Here is a 23526-nt window from a genome sequence, read left to right as displayed (position 1 = left end):
CAGCACTAAACTGACAATGGATTACCTATCTATAGCGGAGGTCTTCTTGTTTTTGTTGAGTGCAACAAGAGGACGGTATTTTGTATTTAATTTCAGTGGTATAGTTCTGCCAAAATGAAAATTAAAAAAACATCTAAAAATTCTTTAAAAATGCTATATCTATGAACATTGAGTTTAAAAAATAATGGAAGTATTCCTTTAAGAGTAGAGAATATTATTACTATAGAATATTGAATGAACCAGTGTAAACTGAACCATTCCTTTATATATAAAATTTATAAAGATAGTGACACTTTAATATTCAAGATCAGATGCTTATTATGTCAGCACTTACTCAGCAAAAGCTCCACAAAATCAGCACTAATCCTACTAATATACACCGTTTGGTTAAGTCCGATTGACATATTACACCTTCATCTGCTATAGAATTCAGAGTATCATATCATAACCACCTACCTTGTTATGTATTCTATCCACTATTTGCCATTATACATTTTCCATCTGTTTTTGCAGCTGAAATCTCGCGTTGTAATGACACCATTAGCAATTTCGCCTCCTCGCAGCACTCCAGAACCAGACATCAGTTCTATTCCTCAGGATGCCGCAACTGTGCCCAATTCTGCTGTTCCACAGGCACTTACAGGTATATGATATGTTTTGGTAGTAACACTGCTACATCTGCTATATACTGTACATTTAGGATTAAATTAAAGGGCTTCTGTCACCCCCCTAAAGTCATTTATTTTTTTTGGGCTCCTTAAAATCCTTATGCTGCGATTTATCAATATATAGGGCTCTTACTCATTTTCGTTCAGTAGTTTCTTCAAAAAATGGACTTTTATAATATGTAAATTACCTGTCTACCAGCAAGTAGGGCGGCTACTTGCTGCTAGCAGCCGCATCGTCCATTCATAATGACGCCTCCTCCTCATGTTTATTGACAGGGCCAGCGAACGCGCTCGTTCTCTGCTGGCCCTATCTGCGTTCAAAATCTCGCACCTGCGTTGTACCCGTCTTCAGTCGGCCGCTCCTTCCTCAATGCGCCTGCGCCGATGACGTCACATCTACACCTGGTGCAGGCGCACTGAGGAAGGAGCGGCCGAGCGAGCATCCTCCTCTCAATGCGCCTGCGCCGACTGAAGACCGATACGGCGAAGGCGCGAGATTTAAAACGCAGATAGGGCCAGCAGAGAACGAGAGCGCTCGCTGGCCCTGTCAATCAACATGAGGAGGGGGCGTCATTATGAAAGGAGGATGCAGCTGCTACCAGCAAGTAACCGCCCTACTTGCTGGTAGAGAGGACATTTACATATTATAAAAGTCCATTTTTTGAAGAAACTACTGAACCAAAATGAGTAAGAGCCCTATATATTGATAAATCGCAGCATAAGGATTTTAAGGAGCCAAAAAAAATAAATGACTTTAGGCGGGTGACAGAAGCCCTTTAAAGAAAACTGATATTAGATATAATGGTTCGTGGATCTACCAATGGTCTGATATACAGTTGCAAGAAAAAGTATGTGAACCCTTTGGAATGATATGGATTAATTCTTTGTGAGTTATTAGTTTAAGCAGACTGTGATTGTCTATTATTGTGACTTAGATGAAGATCAGATCACATTTTATGACCAATTTGTGCAGAAATCCATATCATTCCAAAGGGTTCACATACTTTTTCTTGCAACTGTATGTAGTCTAAGCTCAGTGTTGGGACAAACAATATAAAAACTTTAGTGTGACTAGTAGCCAGTTATCACCCTCCGTCTATAGAAATAATGTGCGCCAATCTGAGTAGGAATTTTAGGCTACATTCACACGACACAGTCATTTTTATGGCCATTTTTTGCATCCATTTTCTGTCTGCCTGGCCCCTTTGCATTCTTTTTTAACAGCCATTAAAAAGGCCTATTAAAAATGTATGCTTTTTATTGGCTTTTTTAATTTAAATCCCAATCACTTTAGTATACATAATGTCCCTGAGAGTGGCCCCCAGCATTAATAATGTCCCCGAGAGTGACCTTCAGCTGTAATAATGTGCTGTATTTTTTTTATGCCGCAAAAAAACCCTCCTCACTTTAACCACCTGCACGCACGGGGACGCTCACTGTTCGCTGAAGGCAGAAGGACCTTCTGCATCCTGTGAGGAACGACTGTACAAGTGTGAGGGTGCGTGCAAGTGGATGAAGTTTTTTTTTTTTTAACCTCTGAAAGGCCAAGAGGTTGTGTCACTGCAAGTGGCATTTATCATGTAGAGAAAGTTAATACAAGGCACTTACTAATGTATTGTTATTACCCATATTGCCTCCTTTGCTGTCTGGATTCAATTTTCCATCACATTTTACACTGCTCGTTTCCATGGTTACGACTAGAGATGACCGATTCGGCTAATTTGCCAAATTTCAAATTTTTTTTGCTTCCTGATGAATTACTTTGTCACGAAGCGCATTTTTTTTGTAAGTAGCGGATGCAATGACAGGGAGATGCAATAGCGCCGCCCCCATCATTGTACCCCTCAAATGCCGCGTTCATACATGATCACGGCATCTGAGTGTAAAATTTACAAAAAATAAAAATTTTATCAAACTTACCGCCTCCATTTTCTCGGGCCGGCCACCGCCATCTTGCTTAAAGATCTCGGCCGAAATCTTGCGTCGGCGTGATGATGTAATCTCGTGCCGCACGGGATTTCAGCCGAGATCTTCAAGCAAGATGGAGGCTGGCGGCCCGTGGCGAGCAAATGGAAGAGGTAAGTTAGATTTTTTTTTTATTTTTTTATACTACAGGGTGGGCCATTTATATGGATATCCTCATAAACTGCAGTGGAACAGTTGTGAAAGCAGCTTTTGGCCAGCTGTTGCATCCATATAATATCCTTGGTTGTTATCTTGGAGTGCTAAACTAAGCAATCAAAATGGTAAATCTGATATTAAACAACCTATTCATACTCTTATAATATCTCTGTGTTTCAGCAGATAACTAAACATCAATGTTGCAGTTGTTCACAGGTTGTATCAGTCATTTCATAAAATACTGTGATTTTCATATAATTAATGGAACATTCTTGTTTTTTTTCTTTAAATTTCAGTTTGTATTTATGTGAACAAACAAGGTAACACTGGACCCTATCTTGACAGAAAAAAGGTCCAGCAGCTCCCCGACCACTTTGGACCAGAGCGTCCTTCCATGGTGCTACAACAGGCAGTTCAAGCCTGCATCGACTGTGCTCATCAGCAGAAGAGCATGTTCTCCCTAGTGAAACAGGGTTATGGAGGAGAAATGGTTTCAGGTAACGAGGAAGGAAGACATGTTTCTATATAGATTTAATATCTCTTTTTATTTTCAGTTTTTTTTTCCAGCTCTACTCTTATCAGATATCGTAAGCCACAAAATAGCATCGCAAGCAGCACACTTCTGTAGCTGATGGATGGGATATGTTTAGCAGCTTTCCACCTAAGCTGGTAACATTCTGGGGAGGTGTGAATACTTGATCTGTTACTTGCAAAATTGCATCCACACCTTGTAGGTGTTGTATGACCAGGTGCTAGAGAAAATGCATATTATGTATATTTCACTCAAAGCAAGTCAATTCATTTATTATAGAGTAAAATTTACAAGCTTGCAGGGACTAAAGTGGCAATGCATACAAATAGGAAATTGCAGCTATATATGGATATATTTGTATGCGGTGTGTTTGTGTAAGGTCTCCACGGACTGCACACATACCCGTTGATTTTAATCTGTGTGTAGCGAACTACTGAGGAGCCATGTGGAGAATAGAAGTGGTAGTGGCCCTGATGTAGCAATGTGGTGTCACGGTGTCCTACCTCAGGCCGTCGCTTCCTGGGGTCAGTGCAGTCAAGGAGGGGGCACCCTCAGGGCTCTCTCTGTAGTTGTGGACTCTCTGTCTGATGGTAGCTTGGGATGCCCTGGATGTTAAAGGGGTTCTCCGGGAATTAAGAAAATGAAAATACTTAAATATTACTTTATTATAAATATATTCCCAAATATCTTTCATTAGTTATAATGGCTCATTTTTTCTAGGGAGCAATTATCAGGGGAAATAAAATGGCCGCCACCCTATTAGTACACACAAAACCTTTCCTAATCACCCAGCAGGACACCCATTCAGCCTGTAGGCACAGATCGCGCTGCCGGCCTGTGTGGGCAGAGATTGTAGCACGGTAATCTGCCCACACAGTACTGCAGAGCGATCTGTGTCTGCAGGGAAGAGCTGGATCTGAGCTTCAGGAATGGACAAGGTGAGTAGTCACTGTGTTGTTGTTTTTTTTGGGGGGGGGGGGTTAACACAGAGTGGGCACACTGGGCATTTCTACTCTGGAGAGGGGACACAATGGGCATTGTAAATGTGAAGAGGGCACAATGGGCATTTCTACTCTGGAGGGGGCACAATGGGCATTTCTACTCTGGAGGGGGCACAATGGGCATTTCTACTCTGGAGGGGGCACAATGGGCATTGCTAATGCAAAGGGGCACAATGGGCATTTCTACTATAGAGGGGGCACAATGGGCATTTCTAATCTGGAGGAGGCACAGAGGGCATTGCTAATGTGAAGCGGCACAATGGGCATTTCTGTTCTGGAGGGGGCACAATGAGCATTTCTACTCTGGAGGGGGCACAATGGGCATTTCTACTATGGAGGTGGCACAATGGGCATTTCTACTCTGGAGGGGGCACAATGGGCGATGCTAATGTGAAGTGGGCACAATGGGCATTTTTACTATGGAGGGGGCACAATGGGCATTTTTACTATGGAGGGGACACTATGGGCGATGCTAATGTGAAATGGGCACAATGGGCATTTCTACTCTGGAGGAGGCACAATGGGCGATGCTAATGTAAAGTGGGCACAATGGGCATTTTTACTATGGAGGGGGCACAATGGGCATTTCTACTCTGGAGGGGGCACAGAGGGCATTGCTAATGTAAAGTGGGCACAATGGGCATTTTTACTATGGAGGGGGCACAATGGGCATTTCTACTCTGAAGGGGGCACAGAGGGCATTGCTAATATGGAAGGAGCACAATGGGCATTTCTACTATGGAGGGGGCACAGTGCACAGAGGGCATTACTACTATGAAGGGGGCACAGAAAGCATTATTACTGTGAAGGGGGCACAATGGGCAATACTAGCACAGAGGAAATTACTACTATTGAAGCGGCACAATGGAGATTTCAGCTACGGAGGGGGGAACAGAGGGCATTATTACTCTGAAGGGGGCGCAATGGGCATTATTACTGTGAAGGGGCACAATGGGCATTACTACTATTAAGGGGGCACAAATGGGCATTATTACTATTAAGTAGGCCCAATGGGCATTATTACTGTGAAGGAGGTACAATGGGCATTACTACTATTAAGGGGCATTATTACTGTAAAGGAGGCACAATAGAGATTATTAATATGAAGGGGGAACAATGGGGATTATTACTGTGAAGGGGGCACAATGGGGATTATTACTCTGAAGGGGGCACAATGGGGATTATTACTGTGAAGGGGCACAATGGGGATTATTACTGTGAGGAGGACACAAAGAGGGCATTAGAACTGTGAAGGGGCACTTAGGGTATTCATACTCTGTGGGGAGGAGCTAATGAGGCATCACAATGTGTCAGGGGCACTAAGGAGCATCATAATGCGTGGGAGCACCCAGGAATCACCCTGTTGTGAGGGTGTACTTAGGGGTATCATACTCTGTGGAGTCCTAAAGGGATATTATACTGTCTGAGGGGCATTAAAGGGGCATCATTATTATTAGGGGACACTGAAAGGACATTCTTACTGTTTAGTCAGCAGAATTAAGATTAGGTGGGCTTGGTGGTGTGGATTATTGTAAAAAAAATAAAAAATGCAGTGCTTCACGCCAATGGTGTTGTCTCTCCTATATTTTTTGTTTTGCAGCTCGGACCTTCATCCTACAGCAGACTCAGGTATGTGGACCTTTACAAAAAGTACTTGAGTACCCCTGCTCTAGAGTCTTCTGGAGCTACGGGGAATGGCCAGCACCCACCCTAATCTCCAGAGAGGGCTGGGCCAGAATAGTTAACTCAAATACCTAACTCATGCTGCATTCTACTATCTGGGGTACTGCATATGTATACCCACATCAGTGGTTTTCCGTGGGCCATGCATACTGTCCATATTATGAACATGCAAACCATTCACATGTCACCATATGGTGCCATGTAGTGCCTTTGTGATATATTTGAAAACCATACAGTCTTTATTCCTAGCTCAAGAATAATGTTAATGTAAGAACCCATCTGAATGAGGTTGCCATATTGTGGCTGGTGATCTCATGCGATTGTAAGCTAAGAACCCAATATTGTTTTAAAATATATAAGTATTGTCTAGTTAAATACTACTAAATGTATCCAATTTTGTGCACACTTACAGTATATCAATGCGAATTTGGAAAGCTCAGCTTGTTAACAATAAAAAATCTCTGCATTGGAAATAATTCAGTGTATGGGCAGTGTATGGGCAAGAAATGAGATATTGTCATTAAAAGTAGCGGGACGGATGTTTTAATTCATCATCTTAATAGTCGTCTTTATAATCTCTTAAAAAATGCAGAAAAATACTTTTGCCAGAACTATTTGGAAAGTCAATAAAAAGAAGTGTCAATGTGTAATTCGATTACACCATGTAAAAGAGATTGGGATTTAGCACATTTATTGACGGATACATTTTCCCAAACTTTTTATGAATTTCCATTGCTTGCACTAGAATTACAGTCTCATTTACAACATTTCACTCGAATGAAGATCCAGATACTTTCACTATTCCTCATTGCGGTCATGCATTGCAGATCGCCAAACAAATTGAGCAGCCAAACGTACACGTTGATACTCTATTCAAAGTCTTTGGGACTGATGGAGATAGCCCAGAACTGTATTCAGCTTTATTGTCATTTCCGGAGATAATCAGAGGAGTCTGGCAGCAGCTTCGGCCAGTAACATGTATTCTTGGGACAAAGGTGCGTGTTTATGGTGTAGTAGGTAGGAATATGCATCACATTTTGCCACAAATTACACTAGAATTCAGATCCAGCCACAATTGTAAGGCTAGTTTTACACTAGCACTTTTTCCCTGCAGAGCTTTGTGAATTCCGTCTGGCCCCATTCACTATAATGGGGACTGGCGGAGATCTGGCCGCAAATATGCAAAGAATTGGCCGGACGAAAACTGCTGCTCGCAAGGGTTTTTTGTCCGGCTGATTCTTGGCATGTTTGTCTGGTTGCGGCCAGATCTTTGCTTGTCCCCATTATAGCCAATGGGGCTGGCGCATGTCAGGTAGCGTCCAGCAGTGCCGGATCCAGACATCTCCAGCAGGCTGCTCCTCTGCCAGAACAGCCTGCAGGAGATTTCTAATACTACTGTGAAACTAACCTTAACATCATCAGAAAGTTGCATAACTTTTCACTTTTAATTCTTATACTGATTAAGCATTAGTAACCTAAAGTCAGAGAACTCTTTTAATGTAGATCTGTCGCCACCCCTGATGCGTCTGTTTTAGTATTCCCTGAGAAACAACAGTTTTGGAGCATCTTTCCTTGTAACTTTGCCGTTATTCCTTCTAGAAATGTATGAATCATTTGACAACTGGGTGTTACCTTTCTGCTTGTCAGAGTGATGTGTTCCTACACAGTTTGCCTCTGTCAGCATTAATTGGGCGGTCTGAGAGAATGCAGGGACACCCCCCCCCAGTTGTAGAGGAATACCAGCCGAATGGTACAACAGTGACTTGTAGAAAACGGTGCTAAAGAAGGAATTAGCAACCTGCGGCACTCCAGCTGCTGTGCAACTACAACTCCCGGCAGGCACACTTTCTTGACTGTTCTTGTAGCTGCCATAGAAGTGAAAGGAGGACTCTGGGAGTTGTAGTTTCAGAACAGCTGGAGTGCCGCAGGTTGCTGATCCCTGTTCCAGAGAATTGTATTGTAGGGAATACAATTTTTTACTGACACAGACATGTCAGGAGTGACAATATGTCCTGTTTTAATTTCATGTATTTATTCTGTAAAATAGTAGCATTTCATGTCCATGGTCATTTGAAAGATTATTTCAAAAGAGGATTAAGGAGAACCAGTCCTAAAGGATGGGGTAAGATGAAGCCAGCATGACTTGGAGTGGAAAGTGCCTACAAGCACTGGCACGGCTGAAGGGAAGACGCTACATAAGAAGAATAAGCTTTGTGAAATTGCTGAGCCTTTCATGATTCAATAGCTGCTGAGATAATTAGTAAGCTCTTGTGCCAACAAAGAGTATTAATTAGGGCAAGAAAAGATTTAGCGCACACTTTAAAGCGCATCAGCAAACCTATGAATACAATAGTGAATGGTAGAGCCGCAGCTAATGGATCATGTTCCACAATTTACCACACCATTGGGGTCATTTATCAAACTGGTGTAAAGTAGCACTGGCTTAGTTGCTCAAAGCAACCAATCAGATTCCACCTTTCATTTTTTGGAAAATGAAAGGTGGAATCTGATTGGTTGCTATGGACAACTAAGCCAGTGCTACTTTACACCAGTTTGATAAATGACCCACATGAGTGTCATAGACAGAAGTGTATTCCAGCAGACAAATTGCCTAGGATAACTAGAACTGGTAAAGACTGAGGGGAAATTCTTTTTTCTTAATACATATGGAGTATTTCAGAACTATTTGATTTGCAATTTTTGATATTATGACTGACTCCCCAAATCATGAAGAGAATGTCATGAAATACACAACTACTATCTTTATATACTTTTTAGTTGAAACATCCAAATACACTCATTATGAAAGATTATCTACAATAAAATGTGTAGGGTCATTTATCATATGCCTTTGTTTTTGTTTTAAAGGGATGCTGTCACCTCTTTTTACCCTATAGAGATGCGGACATACACGGCTAGATCGCCGCTAGCATTTCCGCAATATACCTGTCCTATAGCTTTATGTGGTTTTATTGAGTGTAAAAAAAGATTTTCTATATATGTAAATTGTAAATTAGCCTGGTAAGGAGCCCAAGGGGCTGCACTAACCGTTCTGGAGCCCAGCCACACACCCCTGTGAAGGAGCCCAGCACCACCTGTATCCAGGAATCTCCTCCTTGCTCACGAAGTCAGAACGCCGTAATCTCGCTGTGCGCGAGCTCGCGCATGCGCAGTTCCTTCCCTGAGGCTGATGCCAGCACAGGGAAGGAACACTATGCCGGCACTGCGCATGTGCGAGGTCACGCATTGCAAGATTACGGCAATCTGACTTTGTAAGTCAGGACCTAGGTGAGTCCTATGGGCGTCTTATAGGGTGAAAAATACAGTATTATTATTTCTGATATGTAGTCACTGTTCCTTCACAGTAAGGAGTTGCGGAGCAGCTACTTTTAAATCATACAAAATAGTTAGATATGTTCCTTTGCTGGACAGAGTAAAACAACATTCATTTCCTTTGATGCTAGTATGCACTGTTCACACGGTTGTCAGTGTCTTCTTTTGTTAATTGTGATATTCTGTATATAGGCTTAAAACTAGAAATACAGATAGTAGTGCTCTATGCTTATAATTAGTGTTGAGTGAAGCAAAGTATTCGAATTTGGTCTGAATTTTAGGAAAAATTAGGAATTTCCTCGCACTTCATGGTAATGAATCATTTTTCCTAAAATGGTTGTCTTGAAAGAATGGGGGAAAAAATACTCACCTCATCCACTTGCTCACGTAGAGGCACGTCATCACTGATGACTAAGTAATCATGATGGGAGTACGTGATGAAATCTTCACGCTCAGCGGAGGTACTTTGGCAGGTGTTTTTCAATCAAGAGAGGAGCGGACTGCCTCTGCGCAAGCACGTGTATGAAGTGAGTGATTAGACGGGTGCATTTCTGTCTAAGCAGCCATTAAAAATTATCTCATTGATTGATAGGCTGAATGGGCTTTTAACATAGAGATTCGTGACGAACGTAATGAATACATTTTTGACTTTGGCAAAGCTGCTGAATCTAATTTTTCAAAACTTCTTTCATCTTTACTTATAATGTCCTGCTTCACCTGATCCTGCTGCTTAGTTTGATTAACAATCTTTTAATGTGGTTTCTTGAGCACGGTGCAATACGGGAAATAAATTGCCACAATACAGTGAAGGATTTTGCCAGCCAAATAGTAATCCTACTGTTAGGAACTTGGTTATAAGTTCATTAATCACCAGACGTGTTTCAGAACACTAAGGCCTCTCTCACACGGGCGTCGCGTGTGAGGGCCGGATAGGATGCGGGTGCGTCACGGAAAAACCTGTAACCGCTCCTAACAACTACTTGCAATTCTGGAGTATCTTTTCTTATGACTATATATTGTGCAATTCCTTTATTATTCCTGCTCGAAGTTATGAATGAATTATTATCAGCTTGTAATGAAGGTCTAGGTGGGTGTAACCAGTTGAGGTGTGTCCCTGCACAGTCTGAAACTATTGAATTAGTGTTACCAGTGTCAGACACCCCTCCCCAACCAGGCTTGGACTGGCCCACAGGGGTACAGGTGAATCCCCCAGTGGGCCCCTGAGCAAGGTGGGTCCCTAGTCTCCAACCCCCTGCACTAGTGGAACATAACACAGTATACTTACTGCACTACATACATGTATTCAATGTACAGCACCTCAACAGCCTAAGTTCATATAAAAAATGTGATAGATTATTAAAGAAACTCCCTAGTATATTATTATAGACACAATCAGATAGCGGAGATGACTTCTAGGTATAGAGGAAAGCTAGCCAGTGTCCTCTATTCCCCTGGACCTACCTTCTCACAATTGCTGTAGGGACCCCCATATTCAGTCATCTGGTAGCATCTTGCTGCTGTGTGAGCAGGTAATATTTGAATGTATCCGTATGGTGGGCCCCCAAAATACATTTTACTGGTGGGCCCTAGGCACCCCAGTCCGGTACTGTCCCCAACTGGTAACACCCATCTGTACCTGAACTGCAAACTGCTAGTAATTCATTCATAACTTCTAGCAGGAATAATAAAGGAATGGTACAATTTAGAGTCATGAGAATAGATGCGCGAGAATTGATATTGCATGGGGAATGCAAGTAGTTACTAAACCTCACATGTAAGGCTACTTTCACACTAGCGTTCGGGGCTCCGCTTGTGAGTTCCGTTTGAAGGCTCTCACAAGCGGCCCCGAATGGATCCGTCCAGCCCTAATGCATTCTGAGTGGATGCGGATCCGCTCAGAATGCATAAGTCTGGCACCGTTTGTCCTCCGCTCCGCTCAGCAGGCGGACACCTGAACGCAGCTTGCAGCGTTCGGGTGTCCGCCTGGCCGTGTGGAGGCAAACGGATCCGTCCAGACTTACAATGTAAGTCAATGGGGACGGATCCGTTTGAAGTTGACACAATATGGCTCAATTTTCAAACTGATCCGTCCCCCATTAACTTTCAATGTAAAGTCAAAACGGATCCATTTGCATTATCATAAACAAAAAATAAAATAATTTTATTTTTTATTTTTTTTTGTTCATGGTAATGCAAACGGATCCGTTCTGAACGGATCTAAGCGTTTGCATTATAGGTGCGGATCCGTCTGTGCAGATACCAGACGGATCCGCACCTAACGCAGGTGTGAAAGTAGCCATATTGTGTCAACTTCAAACGGATCCGTCCCCATTGACTTACATTGTAAGTCTGGACGGATCCGTTTGCCTCCGCACGGCCAGGGGGACACCCGAACGCTGCAAGCTGCGTTCAGGTGTCCGCCTGCTGAGCGGAGCGGAGGACAAACGGTGCCAGACTGATGCATTCTGAGCGGATCCGCATCTACTCAGAATGCATTAGGGCTGGACGGATCCGTTCGGGGCCGCTTGTGAGAGCCTTCAAACGGAACTCACAAGCGGAGCCCCGAACGCTAGTGTGAAAGTAGCCTAAGTCAATGGGGACGGATCCGTTTGAAGTTGACACAATATGGCTCAATTTTCAAACGGATCCGTCCCCCATTGACTTTCAATGTAAAGTCAAAACGGATCCGTTTGCATTATCATAAACAAAAAAAATAATTTTTTTATTTTTTTTTTGTTCATGGTAATGCAAACGGATCCGTTCTGAACGGATCTAAGCGTTTGCATTATAGGTGCGGATCCGTCTGTGCAGATACCAGACGGATCCGCACCTAACGCAGATGTGAAAGTAGCCTAATATGTGAATACCGGTGTTATACTTTATAGATTCATCTCAAACTGGTTGCACTGTAGTACAAGTGCATGTAATAAGTGGTTTTATTTCTTTTTTTTCAGTGTCTGCTTCATTTGAGGGAAAACAGCATCTTCTCAGCCTTCCTGTAGTGAACAGCATAGGATACGTTCTGCGATTCCTGAAGAAGCTGTGCCGCAGCCTCATCTGTGACAATCTGTTCAGCAATCAGCCCTTTGTACAGTATAGCACCACGTCAGACAATCCCAAGGAATATGATACTGGAAGGATGGAGTCAGGTAAGATGTACATGACCATCTAGGGGGCGCTCACCTAGCCAGTTCCTTTCCAACTCCCAGCTCACCAAACAAAACATAAGGGCTCATGCACACGAACGTATCTTCTTTCCGTGTCCTTTCAATTTTTTTTGCGGACTGTACGCGGAACCATTCACTTCAATGGGTCAGCAAAAACAACGGAAATTACTCAGTTTGCATTCCGTTTTCGTATGTCCGCTTGGCCGTTCCGCAAAAAAGTAGCGCATGTCCTATTATTGTCTGCAAATCATGATCCGTGGCTCCATTCAAGTCAATGGGTCCACAAAAAATACGGAATGCATACGGAACACATCCGTATGTCATCCGTATTTTGCAGATTAATGCCCACTTTGCCCATGTGTTTACTGTTTGCAAACATTACAGTACATTACAGTAATGATAACCAACTTCCTGTTTCCGTTTGCGATCCGCAAAAAAATGTAACGCATATGGAAACCATACGGATATGTTTTGTGGCATAACAGAACGGATGTGGCCACAAAACAGAAAAAAAACAAAAACTCAGATATGGAACAGCGGATCCGTTAAAATCGGACTGCTAAACTACAACGGTCGTGTGCATGAGCCCTAACTCACATAAAGGTGTGGCCCCTTTGAACATAAATATATGTATCGAAAATATAGGTGAAGCTTGAGTCTAAATGGTGGTGGATACAACTGGACATGTCTACTTTCTATTCTATGTATAATAGTGAGATATATTTATAGTTTCTGTTGGCCTGTACTACTGATTTACAAGGGAAAGTGATATATGGAACCTGACTGATCAGATATTGACGGCCCATCGTGAGGACAAGCCATCAGTAGTAAAATCCATGAATACCTCTTTAAGAATAAATAAAAAATTAAACTCATGAAAAAGCTTTACCATGTAGAATGTGGTTAAAATGGCCTTCTGTATTGCTTATCATTGTTGGCATTTTATTAGTTAAATGCTTACACAGTTCCTTTTCCCTCAGCAGAAACTGTAATTCCAGAAGATTACTTGGTCGATCCTGTGACTACAAAACGATACAGTGTTGATCCTTCTGATTCTGCCTACAACTACATGGGTTCTCTTTACCCTGCCAGACAGAATAATGGAGAAGGACGGCTTGGAGGTGGAAGTGGTGGAAGCTCCTCTTCTTCATGCAACCATAGATCCAGTCAGATGTCTTCAGGAGTTCAGTCCTCAGCAGGATTAAGGCGCCAAACATCAAGTCCCACAAGAAATGGAAGTTACCTTGAGGGTAACAGAAGTGGTAATGAAGCTCAATTTATTTCTTACTATGAGTTTATTAGGGTGCGTCCACATGTTCAGGTTTTATATGCAGTTTTTTTAAGCCAAAACCTAGAATGGATTAAAAAAGTGGAGAATTTGTATCTGTCCTTTATATATTTTCTCCTGTTATGATCCACACATGATTTTGGAATCAAAAACCGCCTGAACGTGCGGTAGCACCCTGACAGATGTATGTTAACATTGCCAGCTATATGACATGGTTTGGCATTGTTTGCTACAGCTGAAGTTATTATCCATCAATATCTCTACATTTTTCCATGTGATGATATGTCTTATAGTCTTATCTTGACTTACTTCACGACTTACTCAATTCACGTTATATTTTTTATTTTCTGCACTTGCCCTATGGAGTTAAAGGCTATGGAAACCTTTGCAATATTTTTTTATTGTTAACTTGATTCCTAAATTCAAACAAAATTAAGCAACTTTCCAATAGTCTTTAAAAGAATCCTACCATTTTGCTTCTGCAGAGTGTGTTTGTGTCCTCCACCTAGCTGCTAATGCACACAAACATAAGAGACAAATGTTTCTTTGGTTTGCTATCCGTACTTTTGGCACTCTGACCCATTCTTTCCTATGGGGCCATGCATACATTCACATTTTTTGCACATCCGTGTGGCCATTCCGCAAATGATAGAACATGGAAGTTAACCGCATTTTGTAAATCCGTTGGATTATCGACCAAAATACAGATGCATGTGCAGGAGGCCTAAATCTGATATAAATGCATTGGAACCCAGCTCCTGTTACTGATGGCTTTCTCTGCAATCCCCATGCATCTCCTAGTGTTAGATTTAGGCCTCTTTCACACGGGCGTGTGCGCCCCATGGTCGTGCTGCGGCCCGCAAAATGCGGGCCGCAATGCACGAGCACAGTCTGTGGGGGAGCCGCAGCGGATCGCGGACCCATTCACTTAAATGGGTCCGCAATCCGGCCGTTCCGCAAAAAGATAGGACTATCTTTTTGCGGAACAGAAGTACGGGACGAAACCCCGCGGAAGCACTCCGTAGTGCTTCCGTAGGGTTTCGTTCAGTGGTTCCATTCCGCACCATTCCGCATCACCGGATGTGCGGACCCATTGAAGTGAATGGGTCCGCATCCGTGATGCGGAATGCCCACGGAACGGCGCCCGTGTATTGCGGATCCGCAAATGCGGTCCACAATACGGCAACGGGGCGCACACACCCGTGTGAAAGAGGCCTTAGCAGGAAGGAGGGGGCAATTATGGCAATTCACAGTGTATGGCAATTCATAATGTTAGGCCTCTTGTACACGAATGTTTTTTTTTCCGTTTCCGTTCTGTTTTTTGCGTTCTGTATACGGACCGTATACGGAACAATTCATTTCAATGGATCCGCACAAAAAACTGAAGGTACTCTGTATGCCTTCCGTTTCCATATTTCCGTTCCGTTCAAAGATAGAACATGTCCTATTATTGTCCGCATAACGGGCAAGGATAGTACTGTTCTATCAGGGGCCAGCAGTTCCGTTCTGCAAAAAACGGAATGCACACAGATGTCATCCGTATTTTTTGCGGATCCCTTTCTTGAGGATCGCAAAATACTGAAAAAGCCATTCGATCGTGTGCAAGAGGCCTTAGGGAAAGCATTCAAGGAGAGCAGCTCACAATGGCTGTAGATAGGGAGGAAATCACACACAAGACCGTTTACCGGGTAAGAATCATATAGGCTGTCAGTACAAGAGGGAAGAGACCCCTCATGGACTGTAGAAGTGGCAGGCAGCCCAGAGGCAAAGTTGTAATGATACATGACAGCTAGTGAAGATAGCAGCATCCTGGACATACGGACCTCACATTAAGGGCTCATGCACACGGCCATTGACCGCCAGTGTGCACCGCACATCACAGATGCGGACCCATTCACTTGAATGGGTCTGCAGTCTGGGAGATGTGGTGTGGTGCGGAACCGAGGCACAGATCGGAAGCCCACGGACGCACCATGGAGTGCATGCACTACTTTTTTGCTGTGCGAACAGTCGGATGCGGATCACGGGCCCCATTCAATTGAATGGGTCCGCGATCCGCATGCGGCGGCCCCACAGTCAGTGCCCGTGCATTGCAACCACAATTTGCGGTCCGTAGCACAGGCCCAGCCGGCACACATTCATGTGCATGAGGCCTTAGCATGTATTAGCATTACTGGAAGGAACATGTTCACATGAGAAAATTCTGAAACCAGGATCAAGTTGTAAACTGAATATTAGGCATTAGTCATTTAACACACATGAAAGTCTAGCTACTAGCTAGCTAGCTACTCATTACTTGGCACAAAACCACAGATCCTGGAAATTCCTTATGGGCATGAGCCATATATAAACTGGCATGACCACTGCTAGAAAAAGAGTTTGAGTACATGGCACATCGTGGGCGCGAATATTCCAATTTGCGAATATCGCCACTTCGAGAATTTGCGAAGATTTACAATATAGTGCTATATATTTGTATTCTCGAATATTCTAGATTTTTTTTTCATCAGTAACCTCCCTTCTTGCTTGTGGGCCAATGAGAAGGCTGCAATGTCTTTGTCTGAGCTTAGCAACATCCCTAGCAACCAATAGGAAAGTTGCCTACCCCTTACTATATAGCAACATCCCCAACTTAGCAACATCCCCAGCAGCCCTTGTATGCAGTATTTTGCAGATCTGAGAAAGAGAGCAGTGTTACTGCTGTGCTTTGCTGTGTCATTACATTAGATAGTTAGTTAGTTAGCTCATATATATATATAATACAGATAGTTCGAGGGAGATAGTCAGTGTAGGTTAGATAGTGATATAGTGTCGCTGATAGGTTCCAGTGCAGGTCTACTTTTTCACACGAGCGTTTTTCTTTTCCGGCATAGGGCTCTTTCACACCTGCGTTCTTTTCTTCCGGCATAGAGTTCCGTCGTCGGGGCTATATGCCGGAAGAATCCTGATCAGTTTTATCCTAATGCATTCTGAATGGAGAGAAATCCATTCAGGATGCATCAGGATGTCTTCAGTTCCGGAACGGAACGTTTTTTGGCCGGAGAAAATACCGCAGCATGCTGCGCTTTTTGCTCTGGCCAAAAATCCTGAAGACTTGCCGCAAGGCCGGATCCGGAATTAATGCCCATTGAAAGGCATTGATCCGGATCCGGCCTTAAGCTAAACTTCGTTTCGGCGCATTGCCGGACCCGACTTTTAGCTTTTTTCTGAATGGTTACCATGGCTGCCAGGACGCTAAAGTCCTGGCAGCCATGGTAAAGTGTAGCGGGGAGAGGGGGAGCAGCATACTTACCGTCCGTGCGGCTCCCGGGGCACTCCAGAGTGACGTCAGGGCGCCCCAAGCGCATGGATCACGTGATCGCATGGATCACGTCATCCATGCGCATGGGGCGCTCTGACGTCACTCTGGAGCGCCCCGGGAGCCGCACGGACTGTAAGTATACCGCTCCCCGCTCCTACTATGGCAACCAGGACTTTAATAGCGTCCTGGCTGCCATAGTAACACTGAAAGCATTTTGAAGACGGCTCAGTTTTTCCGGATCTGGCGTGTAATTCCGGCAAGTGGAGTACACGCCGGATCCGGACAACGCAAGTGTGAAAGAGGCCATAGAGTTCCGTCAAAAGGGCTCAATGCCGGAAAATAACTGATCAGGTATAGCCCCATGTATTCTGAATGGAGAGTAATCGGTTCAGGATGCATCAGGATGTCTTCAGTTCAGTCGTTTTGACTGATCAGGCAAAAGATAAAACCGCAGCATGCTATGGTTTTATCTCTGTCGAAAGAAACTGAAGACTTGCCTGAATGCATTTTTTTTCCCATAGGAATGTATTAGTGCCAGATACTGCATTCAGAATAAGGTGAAAAAAATAAATGCCGGATCTGTTTTGCCGGATGACGGATCCAGTAATTTCAATGCATTTTTCTGACTGATCAGGCATTTTCAAGACTGATCACGATCCTGATCAGTCTTACAAATGCCATCAGTTGGCATACGTTTTGCCGGGTCCGGCAGGCAGTTCCGGCAACAGAACTGCTTGCCGAATCACTCTGCCGCAAGTGTGAAAGTAGCCTTAGTTAGTGTGATAGGTTCTGCTGTCCATACATACATGCTACAGACATAGTGCTGTGATGTCACAACAGTGCACCAATCAGTAATATGTAGTCAGACCTGCTAAAATGTGAAGTTGCACGTATTGCGCAAAAATATGAGCATCATTAATTACCGATTTGCGCAATCGCGAATATATTGGAGCACTCTATCTGCATATAAAGCTATTGTAATCTTCTGCCGTGCCAACCATTTTCTCCAGTCTCAGGAATCTTCTAGCAGCTTTAAAAATGTAGCAACAGTGACCCACGCCTGTATTGCGCGCTCAGTACGCGCATATTACATTGCCGATTTTAGCAATCAAGAAAATAATCGCGAATTCTCAAATTCACAAATTTATGACGAATATTCACCCAAATATTCGCTAAATATCGTGAATTCGAATATTGCCCCTGCCGCTCATCACTAGTGTAGTGCACAGGGAGATTGCATAGATTAAACAATCAAATGTTTCAATTCGGTGTGGAGAGGTAGCAGAGTGGAGAAGATATCCAAGAAACAAGACAGGCAGGAATAAAACTGTCTACTTGTCATGGAAGTTACATGGAAATGCGCAAGCAAATTCCTTCTGTAGCTTGCTTCATTTCACTGATTTCCCAGACATCACAAGCAATAGTATGGAAGCCAGTAAAGGCCAATACAAGCAAAATATGTTTCAGAAAACTCAGGGGGAGATTTATCAAAACTGGTGCAATGGAGAACTGGCTTAGTTGCCAACAGCAACCAATCAGATTCCACCTTTTGTTTTTCAGAGCTTCTTTTGAGAATGAAAGGTGGAATTTGATTGGTTGCTAGGGGCAACTAAGCCAGTTCTCCTTTGCATCAGTTTGATAAATCTCCCCCACAATTTCCTTCCTCAGGGAAACTAACTATAATGGAAACACTGCACTTTATATGGCTCACAGGCAGACAAACCTGTGGATCATTCATAACCAACCTGCTACCAAGAAACATCAATCATTCGCCTTCCATTCTGACAAATTAAATTAATGCCAGTGGGATAGAAAAGTTAAACGTTTAAAATATATTCACTAGTAAGGGTACTTTCACACTAGCGTTGTTCTTTTCCGGCATTGAGTTCCATCCTAGGGGCTCTATACCAGAAAAGAACTGAACAGTTTTATCCCCATGTATTCTGAATGGAGAGTAATCCGTTCACGATGCATCAGGATGTCTTCAGCTCAGTCTTTTTGACTTAAATTAATCCCTGAGTGCGCATCCTCAGACCGCAAAAAATGTGAAAAAAATAAATGCCGGATCCATTTTTCCGGATGAGACCGGAGAGACGGATCCGGCATTTCAATGCATTTGTCATATGGCTCAGGATCCTGATCCGCCTGACAAATACCATCAGCTTGCATACGTTTTGACGGATCCGGCAGGCATTTCCGACGACGGAACTGCCTACCGGAATCCTCTGCCGCAAGTGTGAAAGTACCCTTACTTGAAACTCGCAGACCCATTTTTAACCATTTGCAAACCACTGCCATGCAGTGCATGATTATAATCTTTATTAATTGTATAGTCCTTCTAAAAACCTGATTTATCATTTATTAAACATACTGTCAATTCTATAAATGACCTCTTTTTTTTTTCATCTCCACATTTAGAATACACTGCGCTGGAAACTTTGAGTGTGGAGCTTTCAGGCAGTATACCAATGCATTAGTCAAGCCATTATTATATGGTGCCTGCAGATCAGGAATTTCATTATTACATTAATAGTACCGCTATACTGTACAGATTAATAGCGCTACACTGTACATGTGTAAGTCCTCCTGTTACTGTGACACTGACTTCTTTATTTTTGTCTTTCCCTCAATTTATTTCTGTCTATAGAGTTTCAATATTTTCCTTACATATTTAAAAGGGGTTTCTGAGAATGATGGATAGGCTATCCGTATCTAATCAACGTCTGGGACTCCCGCCAATCAGCTTCTTGAGAAGGCCTTCTCGCAGCTTTCCCTAGGCCAGTGACATCACATTCATTGGTCACATAGCCTGGGTGCATGTCAGCCCCATTCAAGTGAATGGGGCTGAACTGCGATACCAAGCACAGGCGCTATACAATGTACAGCGTTGTGCTTGGTAAGCTACCAGAAGGCTGCGGCAGTTACAGGAGCAGGTCCTGGAGTAGGTCCTAGGTGGAGGAGCCCCACAGGTAGATACTGATGATCTATTTAAAAAAAAGTCTTGAAAAACCTATTATTATAAGGGTACTTTCACACTAGCGTTATTCTTTTCCGGCATAGAGTTCCGTCCTATGGGCTCAATACCGGAAAAGAACTGATCAGTTTTATCCCCATGCATTCTGAATGGAGAGTAATCCGTTCAGAATGCATCAGGATGTCTTCAGTTTAGTCTTTTTGACTGATCAGGCAAAAGATAAAACCGCAGCATGCTACGGTTTTATCTCTGGCCCAAAAAACTGAAGACTTGCCTGAATGCCGGATCCGGAATTTTTTCCCATAAGAATGCATTAGTGTCGGAAAGGTGAAAAAAATAAATGCCGGATCCGTTTTGCCAGATGACACGGGAAAGACGGATCCAGCATTTCAATGCATGTTTCTGACTGATCAGGCATTTATCTGACTGATCCGGATCCTGATCAGTCTTACAAATGCCATCAGTTGGCATACGTTTTGCATACGTTTTGCGATGGAACTGCTTGCCGCCTTGCTGGATCACTCTGCCGCAAGTGTGAAAGTAGCCTTAGGACGTTTCAAGGATCCGTTTCAAGGATCTCACAAACGGTTCAAAACGGATCAGTTCAGCCCCAATGCATTCTGAATGGATAAGGATCCATTCAGAATGCATCCGTTTGGCTCCTTTCCGCCTCCATTCCGCTCTGGATGCGGACACCAAAATGCTGCTTGCAGCGTTTTGGTGTCCGCCTGGCGATGCAGAGCCAAATGGATCCGTCCTGACTTACAATGTAAGTCATAGGGGACGGATCCGTTTTCACTGACACAATATGGTGCAATTGAAAACGGATCCGTCCCCCATTGACTTCCAATGGTGTTCAAGACGGATCCGTCTTGACTTTGTTAAAGATAATACAAACGATTCCATTCTGAACGGATGCAGACGGTTGTATTATCTGAACGAATCCGTCTGTGCAGATCCATGACGGATCCGCACAAGACGCAAGTGTGAAAGTAGCCTTACTTATGTCAGAAACATTAACATTTAACAAAGCAAGTTATAGCATAGTTGAGAAACATTCACATAACATAGATGGTGCATCTCTATTTACAGGTGTTAAAAAAAATTGACCCAATTTTAAAGCAGTTTGTTTGACAATGGTTACACTTAAACTAATGAGTTTTATTTTTTCACCTTTTCCCCTGAAGTGCATGGTCACCCTGTGCTCTTCCACTTACATACAAAAGCCTGTTTCCTGAAATTGTTGGTACCAACGACAAATGCTCTTTGGCCCAGATGAATCAATGCCACAATGCCATTGAAACTCGTGCCGCAGTTTAATTACGGATTCAGTCTTCCTGAATAGTGTTGAGCTTGAATATTCGAATGGCGAATACTAATCGCGAATATCGCAACTTCGCTAATTTGCGAATATTTTGAATATAGTGCTATATATTCGCTATATCGAATATTCGTCATTTTTTAACATCTGAAAACATGATCCCTCCCTGCTTCTTTCTTGTGGGTCAATGAGTCATTGGCCCACAAGCAACTTAAGCAGGAAGGAATCATGTTTTCATATGGAAAAAAAATGACGAATATTCTAAAAAACTAATATATAGCAATATAGTGAATATATTCGTTATTTAGAATATTCGCCTTTTTTTTCCCCAATCTGTACAGTTGTTCACATACTTCTCCCCGACAAGCGTCCCCATCACCATGGGAACGCCTGTGGGTTAGAAAATACCATCGGATCTGAGTTTTCCCTGAGATCGTGAAAACTCAAATCCGATGGTATATTCTAACCCACTGGCGTTCCCATGGTGACGGGGACGCTTGTCGAGGAGGAGTATGCCAAAGTGGAATAACAGTACAGATTGAAAAAAAAAAGCAGAATATTCTAAATAACGAATATATTCGCTATATTGCTATAACTTCGTTTTTTAGAATATTTGTCATATTCTAAAAAACGAAGTTATAGCGATATAGCGAATATTCCTAAAATACACATATAGACTGTAATTTAGCTAATATAGTGCTATAATCTTTTTTTTTATAGTCTCATTTTTTTTTGTCTCTTCTGAACTTTATTAAAAAATAGTTAGCACTATGTGAATTTTACGAATATTCGCTATATTGCTATAACTTAGTTTTTTAGAATATTCGTCATATTCTAAAACAAGAATATATAGCAATATAGCGAATATTCGTAAAATGCACATATTAGACATAGCCATAGCCAACCAATAGGAAAGTTGCCTTATACAGTAAAAAAATAAAAATAATCGCAATATGCGAATAATTAAATCGCATATTATTCGCGATAAATAGAATAATGACAAATATTCGATTTAGACGAATATAAGACGAATATTCAATCGAATATACGCGAAATATCGCGAAATCGAATATGGCACCTCCCGCTCATCACTATTCCTAAAATGCAGAATGCAAAACGCCTTGTGTTGCGGGATTATCATCTGGTGAATGACGGTGGTTTGTGGTTGCACAGATCTAGTGATTTTAAATAAGGTCCATTATTTTGAAGCGCCGCCCAGCTCATCAATATTCACTTTGCTGGGCGGCTTCTGCTGTCCCCGACCTTACGAGATCCCTGTGTTATCAGCTAAAAGAGAGATAGCAGGTAATGTGTGATATCCACATTAAACCCTAAACACAAACCTTGCTGATGAGGACACATGGAAACAAGACAATAAAAATAAGAGAAAACTAGTGGACATAGAGTGGAGAGGTGAGGATAGAGGTAAAATAGGGATGAGGAGGACACACTTAAAGCTCTGGAGGGGTTTACCAGACAGTCCAGGTGACGTCAGTTCTTCCAATCTCAGGATATAGTTTATGCATTTGAGAAATGCATCTGAAAAGAAGATGGAGGGCATTAGTTTCAAATGTTGATCAATAATAGAAGTGTGTAGGAGGCCGGTCTTATCGAATTACCTGCAAGCAACACCAGACTGAGAGAAAGGAAGGCCAACATGAGAGACCCTATCACTGAGATGGATGTCACCAAGTGAGAATACTCGACATTCCCACCCCAGGCATTTCTTGACATGAAGACGTTTTTAGAAGTCTGAACATCTATACAATCTGGAGAGCGCCTTGTACTTTTTGTCTTGATATGTTTTTAGTTGTCGATGAGGGATGGGTCAAGATATAGATTTTCCTTCACTAGTCTTGCCCAAAGCTTGCGCAGTATCCACTCTCTTCTTTGATATAATGCACGTTTTTACATACAGGTAAAATGTGTTCCCTTTCTGTTATCAGTATGACGCATACAAGATGCAAGGGTAAGTGAGATGAGGTAAGTGATTTCAGAAGCTATCAGTTAGGCCTCTTTCACACGACCGTATGGCTTTTTCAGTGTTTTGCGGTCCGTTTTTCACGGATCCGTTGTTCTGTTTTTTGTTTCCATTTCTGTTCTGTTTTTCCTTTCCGTATGGCATATACAGTATACA

At 42.7% G+C, this 23526-nt stretch overlaps 1 protein-coding gene across 8 annotated transcripts in view; it reads left to right on the top strand.

Annotated features, from left to right (window-relative positions):
* Positions 1–23526, top strand: part of SCML4 (Scm polycomb group protein like 4) — a 167989-nt gene that overhangs the window by 134439 nt on the left and 10024 nt on the right. For 4 of the 8 annotated variants that reach the window (XM_040428839.1, XM_040428838.1, XM_040428836.1 and 1 more), the window contains 4 exons: positions 514–643; positions 3086–3286; positions 12293–12487; positions 13486–13767. In XM_040428839.1, coding sequence (XP_040284773.1) covers positions 514–643; positions 3086–3286; positions 12293–12487; positions 13486–13767 — 808 coding nt within the window. Of the gene's footprint in view, positions 1–513; positions 644–3085; positions 3287–3392; positions 3475–12292; positions 12488–13485; positions 13768–23526 lie in introns of those variants that run through there. The other 4 variants (XM_040428837.1, XM_040428843.1, XM_040428842.1 and 1 more) reach the window with 2 other exon arrangements.

The sequence above is a fragment of the Bufo bufo genome, chromosome 4 (genome assembly GCF_905171765.1).
Source record: "Bufo bufo chromosome 4, aBufBuf1.1, whole genome shotgun sequence".
Lineage (NCBI taxonomy): Eukaryota > Metazoa > Chordata > Amphibia > Anura > Bufonidae > Bufo > Bufo bufo.
Note: the sequence above shows the minus strand (reverse complement) of the source record. Positions and strands in the feature narration are given on the sequence as shown.